At 48.3% G+C, this 18,099-nt stretch overlaps 2 protein-coding genes across 2 annotated transcripts; both read left to right on the top strand.

Annotated features, from left to right (window-relative positions):
* The first annotated feature begins 1,830 nt into the window (after window positions 1–1,830).
* On the top strand, window positions 1,831–2,448 carry LOC145939268 (uncharacterized). The gene has a single exon (XM_083043509.1). The coding sequence runs from the start codon at window positions 1,831–1,833 to the stop codon at window positions 2,446–2,448; it is 618 nt and encodes a 205-aa protein (XP_082899635.1).
* A 2,158-nt stretch (window positions 2,449–4,606) lies between these two features.
* LOC145939254 (uncharacterized) lies at window positions 4,607–5,392 on the top strand. The gene has a single exon (XM_083043499.1). The coding sequence runs from the start codon at window positions 4,607–4,609 to the stop codon at window positions 5,390–5,392; it is 786 nt and encodes a 261-aa protein (XP_082899625.1).
* The last annotated feature ends 12,707 nt before the right edge of the window (window positions 5,393–18,099 follow it).

Here is an 18,099-nt window from a genome sequence, read left to right as displayed (position 1 = left end):
AGGCACTCCAGGTTAAAGTGCTTAACCTGGAAAATGAGATGAAGCGCCTCAGGGAAGGAGGAGAAAGAACCAAAGGGAGAAAACCCCAAGGTCCGCCTCCGGGGGTAGCTAGTGGCGAGGAAAACCTCAACAGGACAGGGGAGACCATTCCCCTACCCCCACCGGCTCCGACAGTGATAGATATGGAGGTGGATGAGGCGGTGGTAGTTACATCGTGCCCAATGCCACCACCAGTTAACAGAACCCCCGTAAAGGGGGCTGTTAAAAAACTCGAAGAGTATCCTCCTGGTATTAGACAGGAGAACATGAGCGAGTACGACGAGCTCACAGCCAGGATACAGGGGCTGCTCGATAAAAGAGTAGGTCTAAAAAAGGGGGCCAAGGCTCCCTCAGTAAGACCTCCCCCGAGAAAAGCAGCCCCCTCCGACATCGACCGGCAGTACGCCGTGCCCCCTAAGGGACCGGTCCCTGCCAAGACCAATGCCGGGAAGAAGAAGAATAAGTGTAACTCCCAAAAGGGCACCAACCCACAGGGAGCCCCACAGAAGGATGGGCCTAAACCTGTTAAGGCAAAGGCCCAAACTAGGGATCCTCCCTCTAATAATCCTCCCCAGCTCCCGCGACTTTCGGGACCCCAGGATAACTGGGTGAAGATCGTCGGGAGGAAGGAAGCGAGGAAGAATCGGGCGCCACCACCAGCGCCCGCAAAGACCTCCTCTGGAGGCAGCAGCGAGGCCAAAAAGGCCTCCCCCCTCTTAACAAGGAGAGGGCTGAGGGCAAGGCTGCCCCAAAGGCTGCTGCAAGGAGATCCGGGAGAATCCCCCGAACTGCGGCGGTCACAATTTCCTGTCCTGAGGGACAGTACGGTGAAACCATCGCGCTGGCCCGCCAGAAAGTGGAAATCGCGAAACTGGGCATTGAGGACGTAAGGGACCGCCGAACAGCCACCGGGGCTATTTTATATGAAATCCCCGGGGAGAACAAGGGGCAAAAAGCCGACATCTTTGCCGAAAGACTGAGACAGGCACTAAGCGAGAAGGAGGGAGTCCGTGTGACCCGCCTCTGCAAGAGGGGCGATTTAAGGGTCCACGGACTCGATGAGTCTGTAACCACCGAGGAGGTAAAAGTGGCGGTTGCCAAGATTGGAGGGTGCCAGGCCTCCGAAATTGGAACGGGTCAGATCCGCTTCAATAAGGGGGCCATGGGTACCCTCTGGATACAGTGCCCTGTTGCGGCACAGTCAAAGTGGCCGCAGTGGGTAAAATTAAGGTGGGATGGATTGTGGCTAGGATGGAGCCGCTTAAAACGCCCCCTGCAGTGTTTTCGCTGCATGGAAAGGGGGCACGTGAAAGAACAGTGCAGCAGCCCGATAGATCGAAGCGGCTGCTGTTACAACTGCGGCTCCCCTGGCCACAAGGCCAGAGAATGTAAGGGAAAAACACGTTGCATTCTATGCGTTGAGGCCGGCTTGCCGGCGAACCACCGCGTTGGAGGAGAAACATGCAACGCGGAAAAGAAGGCCACTAAAGGTGGCGGCAAGAAGGAGGCGAGAGGAGGAGCCAGGGGGGGTTCCGGGGATGGCTCTGCCTCCCCCGGGCCTTCCCAAGGCATAAACGGAAAGGAGAGAGGAGGGGCAGGAGAGAGCTCCGGGGATGGCCTAGCCTCCCTCGGGCTCGCCCACAGCCAGACAACGGAGGCGCCCAAACCCCAACGCCCGCGTAGGGGAAGGGGCGCCGCCAAGAAAAAGAGAAGGAGACGGGAGCCAGCACTCCCGCAGTTCAAGTTGAGCTGCAGGAGGTGGTCATGGAGGGGGCCTAAACAGCGTCTATTATGACGCAAATAGGCCTCCTCCAGGCTAATCTAAATCACTGCGCCAGGGCCCAGGACCTGTTCCTACACACCCTGGCGCAGTGTAAATGCGGACTTGGGATCGCGGCCGAGCCGTATCGCGTCCCGGCGGACAATCCATGCTGGGCCGCGAACGACAGCGACTTGGTCGCGATCACCTGGAGAATGGAGGTGGGCTCTCTTCCGTGCACGAGGATCGGAGGAGGGCGAGGACATATAGCCGTCGAATGGGGCCCACTATGGGTAATAGGGTGTTACATCCCCCCCAGCGTAGACCCTGCCACATTCGGGGATATCCTTGACGAGATATCGCTCGTCGTCCAGAGGAGACTCCCCGAAAAAATTGTGATCGCCGGGGACTTCAATGCCCATTCGGCGTATTGGGGTTCCCGGCGAACGAACCGCAAAGGCAGGGTCTTGGAGAATTGGGCAGCGGTTCTCGGCCTCTATATCATAAATCAGGGGTCGAGCAGCACCCTCGTCCGGCCGCAGGGGGAGTCCATCATCGATTTGACGTGGGCATCTCCCTCTGCGGCGGACAGGATTAGGAACTGGCGGGTGATGGATAAGGAGACCCTATCTGACCATTTGTACAGTTAGATGAGGGTCGACATCACCCGCCGGGGGGTGCTGAACCGCGCCCAAGGGGGGGACCTACCCAGAAGGTGGGCCCTAGCAAAGTTGGATCCTGACAGGTTGGTGGCAGCCATGCTCTCTGCCACCTGGCCCAGTGCAGAAGCACCACTAGGGATTATGGACCAGGTGGCATGGCTCGGGGAGACCATGAGAGATGCTTGTGATATCTCCATGCCCCGAGCCAAGCCGAGGCCGCAAAGAGCGGCGTACTGGTGGACGGAGGAGATTGCAGAATTAAAGCGCACCTCCGTTCAGGCCAGACGCCGCTTTAAGCGGATGAGAAGGAGAGGCCTCAGCGACGATGATGAGGGCGTGGCAGAGGCGTTCGAGCGTTACATGGCAGCTCGTAACGCATTGAGCGCCGCCATCAGAGCGTCTAAGGCGAGGTCCTGGGATGAGCAGCTCCAGGGCCTCAATGCGGACCCTTGGGGGCGTCCATATATGGCAATGATGAAGAAACTGCGGAGATGGACGCCCCCCGCGACGGAGGCATTGGACACCGATACTGGTGGACGGAGGAGATTGCGGACTTGAGACGCACCTCCGTCCAGGCTAGACGCCGCTTCAAGAGGATGAGAAGAAGAGGCCTCGGCGACGACGGCGAGGGCGTGGCTGAGGCGCTCGAACGTTAGAGATCAGCTCGTAACGCTCTGAGCGCTGCCATCAGAGCGTCAAAGGCAAGGTCCTGGGACGAACAGCTCCAGGGCCTCAATGCAGACCCTTGGGGGCGTCCATATAGGGCAGTAATGAAGAAACTGCGAAGATGGACGCCCCCCGTGACGGAGGCGCTGGACACCGAAGTATTGGAAAATATACTATCGACCCTCTTCCCACAATGCGACAGGGTTCGTGAACTACATGTAAGGAAACCCGTCGCGTGGGAGGAGGAATACGAGGTGTCCAGCGCCGAGCTGGCCGGGATTGCCAAGAGGCTCAGAGCCCGGGGCAATAAGGCCCCGGGGCCTGATAGCATTCCCGGAAGGGTCTGGCTATATGCCATGACGCACCTGTCGGAACCAATGAGAAGGCTGTATACCGACTGTTTCAGGGAAGGAGAGTTCCCCCCAGTCTGGGGTAAGGCCAAGTTGGTACTCATCCCAAAAGGGGGCAGAACAGATGGAGCGCCTTCCGCGTATAGGCCCATCTGCCTGCTCGATGAGGTCGGCAAGATCTTCGAACGAATAATTGCCGACCGACTCGTCAGGCAGATGCGTGAAGTGGGGCCCGACCTCCACGAGGACCAGTTCGGATTCCGCGAACATAAGTCAACGACGGACGCGATTCTGCGCGTCCGATCGTTCGCGGAGTCCGAAGCTGAAGAGGGCAGGGTGGTGGTTGGTGTATCGTTAGATATAACCAACGCTTTTAACACCCTGCCCTGGGGAAAGGTGAGGGGCGCCCTTGAAGAACATGGCGCCCCTCCATATCTCGTGGAGGTCGTAAAGGCCTACTTTAGAGACCGTGGCCTAGAGTACCGGGACAAAACCGGTGCTCAACGCGGAAGGAAGGTGTCGTGTGGTGTCCCACAGGGGTCAGTGTTGGGCCCCCTGCTGTGGAACATCACGTACGACAAAGTGCTCCGTTCTGCCCTCCCTCCCGGCTGCCGTGTCGTCTGCTACGCAGACGACACAATAGTTCTGGCCGGGGGGAACGACTGGGGGACGCAAAAGGGAAGGCAGACTTAGCGGTGGCCTGCGTGGTGCGCGCTATAAAGGAGTTGGGCCTTAAGGTGGCTCCCCACAAAACGGAAGCCATCTATTTTCATGATGGCTCCCAGGGGAAGCCACCAAGGGCCCAAGTTATCGTGAACGGCATCCCCGTCCAGCTGGGGCCAAGTATTAAGTACTTGGGGTGGCTGGACGGTACTTGGCGCTTTGGCGAACACTTCGGTCGTCTGGCCGAGAAAGCCAACGGGGTAGCGGCGGCACTCAGTCGCCTGCTGCCCAATCTTGGCGGGCCAGACGACCGGGTTAGGAAGCTGTATGCGGCAGTGGTGAACTCGGTGACCCTGTATGGGTCACCGGTGTGGGCGGACAAGGCGGTGGCCACCCGAAGAATAAAGGATATCCTCCGTAGAATATAGCGGAGGATGGCCATCCGCGTCGTCCGCGGGTACCGAACAATGTCGCATGCAGCGGCCTCGGCCCTTGCAGGACTGCCCCCCATGGAGCTCCAAGCGTACGCCTATAAAAGAGCGTACGAAAGAGTTAAGGAGCTCCGTGGGGAGTGCTTCAAAATAACAGAGAGGGTCCGAGGCATCGTCAAGGCGCAAGCCCGAATGATGGAGGAATGGGGGGATTGGCTAGAAAACATCCCCCCATTCAATTCGGGAAGGAGGGTCGTCGGGGCTGTGAGGCCTGTCCTAGAAGAATGGGTGGACAGGCCTCACGGCTGGATGTCGTATCACGTGACACAGATGTTCGCCGGACATGGATGTTTCGGCGAATACCTGTGTCGAATAGGGAAGGAGCGCACCGCGCAGTGCCACCACTGCGACGAGGACAGGGACACGGCGCAGCACACGCTGGAGTTCTGTCCAGCGTGGGCTGAGGAGCGCCGTGTCCTTGTCGAAAAAACTGGGGAAAATCTGTCGCTCCCGGCCATTGTTGCAAAGATGGCCGGGAGCGAGGAAGTATGGGAGGCAGTCTCCTCCTTCTGCTACAATGTCATGACGCAGAAGGAGGAGGCCGAAAGAGAGCGGGAAAGACGGGGAAGAGGGAGGAGACTCCCTCTCCCCCTGAATCCCGGGAGGAGAGGGACGACCCCTCCTGGCTGCCTGGGCGAGGAAACCGCCGTAGTTGTGGCCGGGAGGGGGGAGAGAGCCCGTGACGAGACGGAAGACGGCGGCGAGGGAAGGGGGAGAACACGAAGACCCCGTCACCGTCAACAACAACAAGCCCCCCCATGACAATAACGGGGAACTTAGGTTCTCAAGTCACACGGGGGGGCCGCCACCATATGAGAGGCGGCCAGATATAACGGGATGTTGGGCGAGGGGCGCTGTGCCCCCCTCGCCTGGTGAAGTAGAAAGAAGTGGCCCATGAGGGCGGAGTGGTTGGGCGAGGGGCGCTATGCCCCCCTCGCCCGGCGCCAGAGAGGAAGGGCCCGCAAGGGCGAGATAGTTGTATTCCTAGGAGGAGGACGGGGGAGGGTGTCGCCCGGCCGGCGGTCGCACGGCATAGGCCTTGCGGCCGGGGGTCGGACGGCATCCGTCCCCGCCCATGCCGAGTTCCTCCCCTTGGGGAGGGCCTCGGCGATGCCCACGGGCCAATGGTCGAATCCCGCAGAGGGAAGGAACCGCGGCCCGGGGGCACGGAGACCACAGGCGCTCACTAGGAGCCCCATTGCACGTGGTCCCCCGGGGGTGAGTGGTACCATGAGGTTTCCACAGCGCAAAAAAATAGGCTCCCGGCGCGAGGGCCCCCTTCGCCGCATCTCATCCCTGGGAGTGGGGAGGACGCCCGTCCATGGGCCGGTCCCTAAGGCCCGGTCCCGGCCGCACTCGTCCTCCCCTCTCCCGTCCCCCCAAACTGGTGTTCCCTCCGCCCCAGAAGGGGTTCAGGATTCGACACCAGCCAGGGAGGGATGTCGGTTCGGGGGCCGCCGCGCACGAATCGCTCCCTAACGGAACAGCCCGTCGCCACGACCCCCGGATTCCCGCGAGGCTGTCGGGGGGAAGGGCTATGCGACCTTAGTCGCCTTAGTCCCCCCCCTCGACAGCCTCATCCGACGCCTAGGTTTGACGCCAGTGTTGCAGGGGTTCTCCTACCCCGCCCCCCCGCGGGAGCACCCACAGTTGTAGGGCCAGCGGGGGAATCGCCTCCGTTTCTCTCCTCCTTTTCACTCTCCTCGCTCTCCTCTCTTCCCTCCCACTCACGCTGTCTCCGCCCCGTCCTCACTCTCTCCCGCTCGGCCTCCTCCTTCTGCAGCATGACTTTGCTGCAGAAGGAGAACCCCCTCCAGGCTCCTTCGTTCTCTGTCATCGCCCGTACTATGCTGGACAGTGACAGATCCCGTCCTGTTGCGGCTACGAGCTCGGCCCGCTCCCCCGCCCAAGCTGGGCATTCCTCCAGGGTATGTTGAGCGGTGTCGCGCTCGCAACCGCAATGGTGGCATCGCGTCGTGCGTTCCTTTTGGATACGACCCAAATACTCGCCAAAGCAGCCGTGGCCGCTGAGTATCTGGGTCATGTGGTAGGTGACCCCCCCCCCCGCAAGTCCTGTCCAGCCAGTCTGCTAGACAGGGCTGGATGGCCGTGATGGTGCGCTTACCGGGTAGCCTTAGATCCAAAAGGCTTTCGTTCCACTCCTGAATCAGCACCCGTCTGGTGTGTACCCTCAAGGCACGTCTAGTACCGTCCGTGGTGACGATGCCCGCCCGCTTTCGGAATATACCCTTAGAAGGCATAATTTAAAATTAATATTGCAATCGTTGAAAAATTGTTTAAGCAAGTTTAAGAATATAGTCTCATGTTATATAATTTAAGAAATAATTATTTTATTTATAATTAATGAAAATTAATAGACTATAGTTAGAAGATATTAGTTAAAAATTCTTAAATTGAATGGATGCTTACGCGCGTTCTTTTCTTTTAATCGCTCTTTGCACGAAACTAATTATGTAATTTGAATTATTATAGAAAAAAACTTAATTTTATTAATTTTTTATAACAATTTAATTTACATAATTTTATCAGTTTTTTTTATATATCTCTTCTATATATCTGATAAATAAATTTATTCATAAAAAAATTTTGTTACAAAATATTTTTACAGCGAAAATATCTACTGCGATTTTTAATTATTACAAATTGTTAAATATAATTGTACATATACAGGGTGTTTCTGCGACATACACATCAGTATGTCGGGTTGCCTATTCGTGCAGGCGCGCATGGTCGTTCATAGCTGCGTAGGCTTTGGCGCAGCTATATTCACTCGTATAAGCTGTGAACACAGGCGCAGTTGTGAACGACCATGCGCGCCTGCACGAATAGGCAACCCGACATACTGATGTGTATATCGCAGAAACACCCTGTACATCGGTAAATTTAGTGACAAATATTGTAAAGTACTCTGGTGGTGAAATGAAATAATTAAATAGCATTCCAGCTACAAGGCGACACTGTGTAACACTGTGTAACACAGTGTCACACTGTGTTCCGTAGCTGGAAAGCACCCTATATTTAGGCAGTGTCCTCCACAGTCATACCCTACTAACCCATAGGCGGGTAGAACTATCAGCAGGAGCGAGGCAGCGATGATGCTAATCATGTTGAGACATGACGCTTGAGACTGTCCGGTCCTCCGTCCGGGTCCTGGTATAGGCCTCGTGGGGGCGATTGGTGGGGTTCAATGTGGTGGGGGCGCGATAGTTTTAGCTTGTCTTGGTGCACTATTCTAGTTTCATTTCTACCTATGTTTAATTTTACATTATGGTTTTTCATTACTTCTAATATTTCGAACGGCCCTACATACTGATCGCATAGTTTCCCTTTTCGTGGTTCCTTTAATAGATAAACGAAGTCTCCCACGTTAAATCCCCAGGCGTTAGATTTTCGATTATAGTAGATTTTCGATTTTTGTTTCGCAGTAACTAGATTTTCGCGGGCAACAGCTTGGGCGTCCGTTAATTTATTAAAAAGGTTTGTTAGATAATTAGCGTAGCTCTCATCCGCGACGTCGGTGACATCGGGATCGCTGGAGGGTGCCCTAGCTATTCTCCCGAAAACTAGCTCGTAGGGAGTATAGCGCGTTCCTTCATGCACACTAGTATTATAGGAAAAAGATGCTAATTTGAGATATTCATCCCATTCGTTCTTATCAACATATTGCTTAAGATATTCCCATAAGACATGATGGGACCGATTCTATCGGCCCGTTGGATTGCGGCCTCTACGCGGTCGTCTTATAATGTCTAATTTTAAATTTCTTCGCTATATTGCGCATTAGGCTGTTTAGGAAGTGCGATCCTTGATCTGTAAGAATGGCCTTCGGCGCTCCGAAGACGCATATTAGTTCGTTAGTGAACGCGTCTGCCACTTGCACCGCGTTAGCATGTTGTAGCGGGATCGCTAACGAATATTTGGTTAAAAGATCTTGTATTGTAAGAATGTACATATTATTGGTTCGCGTGCTGGGCAGCGGTCCCATGATGTCCATCGATACTTTGTCGAACGCAGCGTCGGGGATATCGGTGAGGATCATAGGCTGTTTGGTTTTCACGTGGACTAATTTCTTTAGCTGACACAGGCGACAGTTCTCGTTGAATGTTTTGATGTCCGCTTTCATACCATCCCAATGGTATTTCTTCTTTACGCGTTGAAACGTTTTGGTTATACCTTTATGACCACCTATTGTTGAACAATGATTTTCGGTAATTATATCTCTGCGCTCGTCCCTTGGCGGGACGGAGATTTCATTTCTGCAAATAAATATTGTTACTTCTGTTTCGCTTAGAACGCGTGTTAGAAGAGAGTATACCGAATCCCAGGGGACATTGTCGACGTCACCCCTGGATACTGAAATTGACCACAGCTCTAATTCCCCGATGACATCCAAGAGAGAGCGGAATGCTTCTTTTAATATTTCCCTTTCCGTTGCTTCCGATTATCGTTCTTTGATTGCTAATGATATTATACGGCGATTTCCGTCGTGGTCTACCCTTGCTCTTGCTAGGGCTGCACTCCTAATCATGGGCAAGGATTTGCGTTCGTGGAGCATCCGGGCTCCTCTGTCGATCGGTACACCTTGTTGTGTTACGAAAACTACTAAGTTATCTTTTCGCGTAGAAAGGTTATCTGGAACTGCTATTATTCGCGGTCCCGTATGTATTCGTTGGACAAACGATTCATTAACATTATCAAATATTGGTTCGTCCTCGCTAGAATCAGAGCTGTTGTCGGTTTCGTCTTCGCTCGCGTTTTCGCTCGCTTCGTCGTCGGGTTCTGTTTCGCTAGAAGGTCGCGGAGCGGTTTGCGTGCCTGTATCGTCGTTTTCTGATTGTCGCGATGATTTCGCGATTCGGTTACTCCTAGGATTATATATTGACTCTTCGGAGCCGGACAAAATGCTCGTGTATGTGAGGGGTAGTGTTTGTTTTATTTTGCCCTTTTTGGTCAGCACCTTAGGTTGAGCCGGGTTACGGGAGAGCGCATCGGCATTGTTATTTATCTTCTCAGCCTTATAAACTACGCTATATTCGTATTCCGCTAGCTTCAGGCGCCATCGGACGAGTCGTGAGGTGGGATCTTTGACAGAGTGTAGCCACACTAAGGGCTTGTAGTCTGTGACCAACGTAAATTTTCGTCCGTATAAGTACGGGCGGAAGTAATTGACGCAATACACGATGGCAAGAAGTTCCTTTTCGATGGTGGAATAGTTCTTTTCCGCGTTATTTAAAACTCGCGAAGTATATGCGATGGGAAGGTCCTTCCCAATATCCCCTTGGCTCAAGACTCCCCCGATTGCGTGTCCTGAAGTGTCTGTCGTCAAATGGTCGCGTGAAATCAGGGTACTGGAGGATGGGTTTGGAACAGAGCGCGTCGCAGAGTTGCGTAAAAGCTTCCTCTTGTACTTCCTTCCAGATAAAGGGTTTATCTTTTTTTAGTAAGTCCGTGAGGGGTCGTGCTACTTTTGAAAAGCCCTGAATGAATCTACGGTAATACCCCGTGAGTCCCAGAAATTGTTTGATATTCTTCGCGTGTTGTGATCTGGGAAATTCTTTGACGGCAAGGGTCTTTGAGGGGTCTGGTTTCACCCCTTCGTCACTGATTATGTGACCTAGATATCCGACCTCTTTACGTAGAAATTCACACTTGTCTGGTTGGAGCTTAAGATTCGCTTTTCGCAACCTCTCGGCGAGTTTGTTAAATATAATTTCGTGCTCCCGTAAGGAGCTTGCGTATAGAACTATATCGTCTAGATATACGAATATTTCTGCTTCTTGAAGCCCTGATAATACCTGGTCCATGAGTCGTGTAAACGTCGCAGGGGCATTTTTCAACCCGAACGGCATACGTTTAAATTCGTAATTTCCGTGAGGCGTCGAAAAGGCCGTCTTCTGCGCGTGCGACTCATGCATGGGTATTTGGTGAAATCCTGACGCGAGATCGAATACGCTAAAGTATTTCGCGCTTCCTAGCAGGTCGAGGATTTCAGTGATGTTAGGTAGGGGGTACGCGTGCCCTATAGTTTTTTCATTTAGCGCGCGATAGTCTATCACCATCCTCCATCGTTTGTTACCCTTGGAGTCAGCCTTTTTAGGGACAATACATAAGGGGGAATTATAAGGAGATTCTGAGATTTTTATTACATCGTTCTCTAAAAGTTCTTTAACTTGGTTGCTTATTTCCTCCTTATGGATTGGAGGGAAGCGATATTGCTTGGTATGCACGGGCTGATCTTTGGTTGTTGTGATCCAGTGTGAGATCACATTTGTATATCCCAGCTTATCGTTGGGTAATCGTGTAACGGCCAGCGTCTCGCCTTAACGCCCGTCGCCGTCAGTCACTATTTTCTTTTTTTTCTCTTCTTATTATTTTATTCTATCATCTATCTTCTTCCTTGCCACCAACATTTAAATTATATTTTACACGAGATAATCACATTTAATCTCAACGCGGTAATACGAATAAATCGCATATAAACACTGCCGACAACAATTGAAGGAACACACAACATCGCGCCTATCAAAAAGCAAACGACAAGGCGGCCATAATAGAACGAGAGAGAGTTTGGAGAGAAAGCTCTCTTCGACCAACGCGGGAAAATTCAAATAGTCTAATAAAACGATTTATGCTCTTTTCCCTTTCTCAATATTCAAACGTTAAATCAATATTATTGTTAATATATATATATATATATATTATATATATATACATATATATATAGGTATATAAAACTTTTAACGCATTACCAAAACTTTTAACAATCAATCAAAGAATACACACATACATGTGCAGATATGAGCCTAGTGTAGACACACGCGTATAACTCTTTCTATATAAATGTGATAAAACTCAAGTATTGCATATATATATATATATATATGCATCTGCGGTGTAACTCTTTATCGACAAAATCATGAACATAAATGTGTGAGATTCTAAACTTAAGTGAACTTGATGGATATATATATTTTAACATCTTTATTTAGACATATTATAACAGGACCAAATATCATCTTACATAATTATCAACTAACAATAGTTTAAGACCGACTCGAATATCGAATATAGCTTAAAAATGCATGTAGGTGTGCGATTCACAGGCATACTATTAAAATGAATAATTAACGAACAAACTAGACTTAAATTATTAATATCAAGTTTACCTCAATATATATATGTTTACTAATATTAAAATGGTTATAACAACAAAGGAGAGTTCACACATACATGTATCTACATTAATTAGCGACCAACGATATTAATACATTAACAAGGATAATAACACAATAACATTTGTAGCCAATGTCATACAATTTAACGGTTTATTTCAAACGACGATAAACATACTTAATTACACAGTCTTAACGCTCTAAAGTACACGATAATAATAACATGTTTTCAATCTAAAACTCAAAACATCTTTAGAAATACAAATGTACTGCGCAAATATTCTAAGAAGTCAGCAAATATACCGAGAATGTTTATATTTTCGCGACACGTGTCTCATCGATACTGGTCCACGTATGACTATCGAAAGACTGGGAGTAGCCCAAAAATATGTATATAACCGCTCGCAAAGAAGTATCATAATCATTATGTAGTCGATAGGATGTCGATAGGAGAGATATGTATATTCGATTCAAACTCTTAACTCTTTTCTAATACTCAGAAATCGTATAAACTCTTTATTATTGTTACTCTTGTAAATTCTCAGAGAGAGAGACGCGTATGACCGAGCTGTCGCCGTTTATATACACACAGTTAAAACGCTTATCCTTTCAAATAAAGCCAATCACGGCATGGCATGTTTCGTCAAAGGTATACAATAAAATCGAGGCAACGGACAGATAAGCATACACGAAAACACGACAATGACCCGACACGAAAATAACAACATAATACATATACTGGTGACTTATTCCACGGACATCCCGCTACGTCAGATACCGCCTACAATTAAGAATCCAATTCAAATCGATAAACTCATTCATAACATTCAGAACAGAATCGTCATATCGAGATCATATTGAGAGATCAAAGCACACTAACTTCTAGATACTATTCGCATTAATTAAGATAATTAAACAGTTATATTTATACACATAGCGATACTTATAAAATATATGTACATATATACGTGTTATAATAAAAATAATAGTAGTAGTTATAACTTATTTATTCACATATCTGCGATTATCCAGCTTCCACAACATATCATCGTAAGTATTTACAGTATATCTAATTCATTCTCTCTCTCACAGTGAACATTTTGAAGTCTCACGATTACATTTCAATTAACCATTCATACGAAATTTAATCTTATACTAACAAGTGAAGTGACTTAACCCTAACAACCAAGTACGTATAATAAATTAATTATTAACATAGTACGCTAACACTCGACGCGACTCCGCGACTCTCGAATCTTTTCTGCGTCCGTCGATACTCGCATCTTTCTACTGTCGCTCCACTCGTCGAGCTCTCTCCTTATTGCATGATATTTTCAACCTAGAAAGTAACCACAAGCTCAGACTGTTACATATATATATACATCTCAATTAATATTTAGGAAGATTTTACACTTATCTGATAATAATTCGGTCTTCCATTAATATTTTTATTCCATCTACCGCGCGCCTCTCACAGGGCGTCGCACGGCTCTTATCCTTCTGAGCGCCTCTAAAAGGGCGAGCTATCCTTGACATTAGCTCCTTTTCTGCACCCATCTCTCGGAGAGCGCCTCCATAAGGGTGAACTTCTATCCATTCACAAGGTCACGCCTCTCTCAGGGCGATATCCACATCCATCTCAACCTGTAATTAATGAAAGACAGAATCAATTAATGTCAATTAAGAACTAATCTCGCATCAATAATATTAATTTTATTAATAACTTAATAACAGGGTACTAACTAGTGGGAAACTAACAAAGAAAATGAAGTTCAATAAATCTCATGCATTTTCTCGCAATTTAATGGAAACATGGGACGTGGAAGAAGAGCAGGCAAGGCTCACCTAATAAAGCGATTAAACCGGGCATTATATACCGGAGATTTCTCCCGTGTATGCCAGACGCGGCCACTATCTGGGCAAATTCAATTGTTGATCGACCACCTCACTAGTAGGAAGAACGACGCCGACATTTCGGAACCGGAAGTCGTATTTAAATCACTGGCACGGAAACGTCCCCGCGTCAAAAATATTGTAGTGTTACTGCGGACATTCCGCTTAGTAGTGAGACCTCAATCCGAACGATCCGAGGCCCATACAACTCATCTGGCGAATGATCACTCGCCACTCGACGAATCGGAACCGGAAATCGTTTTCGAGTCAATAAAACCAAGAGAGATCAGTCGTACTCTCTCTGTTAAAAATCATGCTCCACGGCTTCTAAAAATTATAATCAAGCCTCCCCGAAAGCCTGAAATTATAACGTTACAATAATTATATTATAGTTATATAAAACACAGCTAACATTATTCTATTATATAAATACCACATCAGTAATATAGCAAATAAGAGCTCGCGTACTCACTACTCACATTTCCCCCTCTCATTTTAATCATAAAAATATACATACATTCTATCCATCCGCTTATAAAATTTTCTATTTTTATAAATAATAAAATTCAAGCGTCCTAGATAAGATTAACGCGTTCTCTTTTACTCCTGACCACGCGTGTTCTACCGCTCGGCTTCGCTAGTCAGGTGTCTCATCGCGTACTCGTAGAGGCGCGCGAATGCGTTAGAAAATACTTACCCCCAGGACGTGACACCTGTGCAAGGTGGTATGACACCTCGACGTGCAACCTTTCCGTCCACTCTTCTTACCAAGGCTGCACGGCCCCAACGACTCTTCGACCCGAGTTGGTTTCCGGAATACTATTCAAGTATTCCTTCCACCTCTCAATTAATCGTCGTCGGGCTGGAACGTTTATCACCCCCTTGACCTCGGCGGTGATTTTAATTCCGCCTCCGGAGCTCGCAGCTCTGATCATACGTTTCCCAGCACATTTCCGCCACGAAATCCATTGGCGGTAATCCCGTCAGGGTCGTTGCCGCCGCATGGGACACCGTTCGACAGCCGCGCACCACCCAAATCGCGATGCGACGCTGGATGCGTCGCAATATATCACGTATCTTCGGGGTGGTAAGCGTCGCCCCTGTCCATACTGGCGCCCCGTAAAGGGCGACAGCATTTACGATGCCCGTATACATGCGGTGAATCCTCCCATTTGGTCCCCCTAGATTGGGGAGTAGGCGGCTCAGGGCTGCCGCCACTCCCTCTACCTTGGGAATCATGCTCTCGAAATGGGTGATGAAGTTCCATCTCCCGTCCAGTGTGAGACCCAGATATTTCATCCGGGTCCCTACTCGGACGGGGGTGCCATCTACCGCGACATGGGCCTGAGGTGGCTCGCCATGCGAGCCATCGTGGATAAAGAGCGCCTCAGTTTTCTGAGGCGCTACTTTGAGGCCCATGCCGCTGATACTGCGGACGACGCATTCCACCGCGAGTTTCGCTCGGTGTCGTGCCTGCCCCCAGTCTCTTCCCCCGGCCAACACCAATGTGTCGTCTGGTATGCAGACGACACTGCAGCCGGGGGGAAGAGCAGTGCGGAGAACCATGTCAAATGCGAGGTCCCAAAGCAGGGGGCCTAATACCGACCCCTGCGGGACCCCGCAAGACATCCCCCTCCTGCATTGGAGTTCTTTCCTATTCCGGTACTTCAATTGCCTGTCCCGAAAGTATGCCCTTATTTTCCTCACAAGGTAGTGAGGAACGCGATGTTGCTCCATCGCCCTCCCCACCTCTTCCCAGGGCAGAGTATTAAACGCGTTGACAATGTCAAGCGACACTGCCAACGTCACCCCGCCCTCCTCCTCTGTGGACTCCGTGAGGGATCCGACGCGTCTGATCGCGTCGATCGTCGACTTTCCCTCACGGAATCCATGTTGTTCCTTATGAAGGTCTGGGCCTTCCCGGGACAAATGCTGGATGAGGCGATTTGCTATCACTCGTTCCAGCAACTTACCCGTCTCATCCAGCAGGCAGATTGGCCGGTATGCCTTGATGGGAGGAGGGACGCCCAATATTAATTGGTGGTACTTAGTAATCTCAAACCAAGAGATACAGTTCCTAAAAATTAATTTTCGTACTTGGCTCTATTGGCCGGATTTAAAAAATCACATTTATTTATTTATTAAATACTGAGAGCCGTTAAAAATAAAAATATTTCTTAAAAATATTCTTAATTTATATATTCGCGTCTGGGCCTAATTCATGGCGCTATTTACCAACATACATTATAAGGCAAAATGAAAAATATAGGATCGAAAGGGTCTGAATAGCTTAGAGGTAAGAGCAGTCGCCCGGCAAGCGAAAGACGCGGGTTCAATTCCCGCTTCAGCGACTTTTCGGACCAATATTTTGCTCGCCTATTTTCCCGTTGTAAGTTCAAGGATTATTAATTGATGGTACTTAGTAATCTCAAACCAAGAGATACAGTTCCTAAAAATTAGAATTAATTTTCGTGCTTGGCTCTATTGGCCGGATTAAAAAAATCACATTTATTTATTTATTTATTTCTAATATTTTGTTTATTTATTGTGCGCAGGGCCTTATACATTTTTACGTACATTTAAATATTTTTTGAAGTAATAATGATGAAGAGCTATTGTTCGAACTATCGACTTTGAATATTTATTAAATAATTTGATTTTGCAGAGTTATGTTTTTTCCGGCAACTTTTATTTATATAATATTGTCTTGCTACATTACTTCTATCTAAAAGTGGTCAAGATGTTGAATACAATAAGTTGGATACTATCATCCATTCATCAAAAGATATATCGAGAACGGTTAGTATGAATAAAACCTATTTGCATTTTCTCAGTTTTTGGTTTTCTGCAATTTAACATTTTTCATTGTCAGATTATTTTGATCGTATATTATTCTTCAGCTTTTAAATAATAATAAAGCAATGTTTGTAGTATTAAGACATTTTATAATAAGGAACGTTATTCTTTTCAGTTTGTGCATCTATGGAGGTTTCGTTTTCAAGCTTTTAAAAAAACATTGTGGAATTACTTAGAAAAAATCTGCTGGAAAATACGAGGGTTGTCTGAAAAGTTTCCGACCTCAACATGAAGATGGCAGCACTCGTAAACAAAAGTTGGGGAATGTGTTTGCGCATGCTTTGAAAGGTACTCACCAAAATTTCAGCCATTTTGGACGCGCAGTTGTTGTTTGACAATCATTTGAGTGAGTCGATGTGAGTGTTTTTGTGAAAAAGGAAAAAATCGAGTATCGAGCTGTCATTAAATATTTGTTTTTGAAAGGCAATACGCCTACGCAAATCAAAGACGAGTTGGACGCTGTGTACGGGGACTCTGCACCATCATTTACCACCGTGAAATTTTGGGCTGCTGAATTTAAACGTGGCCGTACCAGCTTGAGTGACAATGAACGTTCGGGACGTCCAAAAACTGCAACCACTGACGATAATATCGCTCAAGTTCACCAAATGGTGCTAGACAACCGTCGAATTAAAGTTAGAGAGATAGCAGAGGCTATGAACATGTCCAAAGAACGTGTTTGTCACATATTGAATCAAGATTTAGGCATGAGAAAGCTGTCCGCGCGTTGGGTGCCGCGTTTGCTCACTTTGGACCAAAAACGTGTTCGAATGAACATTTCCAACGCTCTGTTGGCGCAGTTTAGGCGCAATAAATCAGAGTTTTGGCGCCGATTAATTACTGTAGATGAAACTTGGATACACCATTATACTCCAGAAACAAAAACACAGTCAAAACAGTGGACTGCGAAGGGGGAATCGGCTCCAAAAAAAGCAAAAGTTGTTTCTTCGGCTGGGAAAGTGATGGCAACTGTTTTCTGGGATAGTCATGGAGTTATCGTAATCGATTATCTTCAAAAAGGAAAAACCATTACAGGAGCATACTACGCATCAGTACTTGACAAGCTGAAGGCAGAAATTGCGGAAAAACGGCCAATTTGCAGAAAAAAAAAATTTTGTTTCACCAAGACAATGCGCCGTCTCACACCTCAGCGGTTGCCATGGCGAAAATCCACGAATTACGGTTTGAACTGCTTGACCACCCTCCTTACTCACCAGATCTAACCCCCAAGCGACTTTTTTTTGTTCCCTAAGCTAAAAGTTGCGCTCGGAGGACAGAGATTTTCGTCGAATGAGGAGGCCATCACCTTCGTAAACAACTATTTTGCAGAGAAAGACGCCGAGTACTATTTGGACGGGTTGAAGAGATGGGAGCATCGCTGGGAGAAGTGTATAGACTTACAAGGAGACTATGTAGAAAAATAAAAATTAATTTGAAGAAAAAATGTCTTGTATCTTTGTTAGGTCGGAAACTTTTCAGACAACCCTCGTATTGGCTCATTTCATATGACATACAGACTTTGAGGAT

The sequence above is a fragment of the Prenolepis imparis genome, unplaced genomic scaffold (assembly GCF_030444845.1).
Source record: "Prenolepis imparis isolate NDT839.2.m4 unplaced genomic scaffold, iyPreImpa1.0 SCAF_1, whole genome shotgun sequence".
Lineage (NCBI taxonomy): Eukaryota > Metazoa > Arthropoda > Insecta > Hymenoptera > Formicidae > Prenolepis > Prenolepis imparis.
Note: the sequence above shows the minus strand (reverse complement) of the source record. Positions and strands in the feature narration are given on the sequence as shown.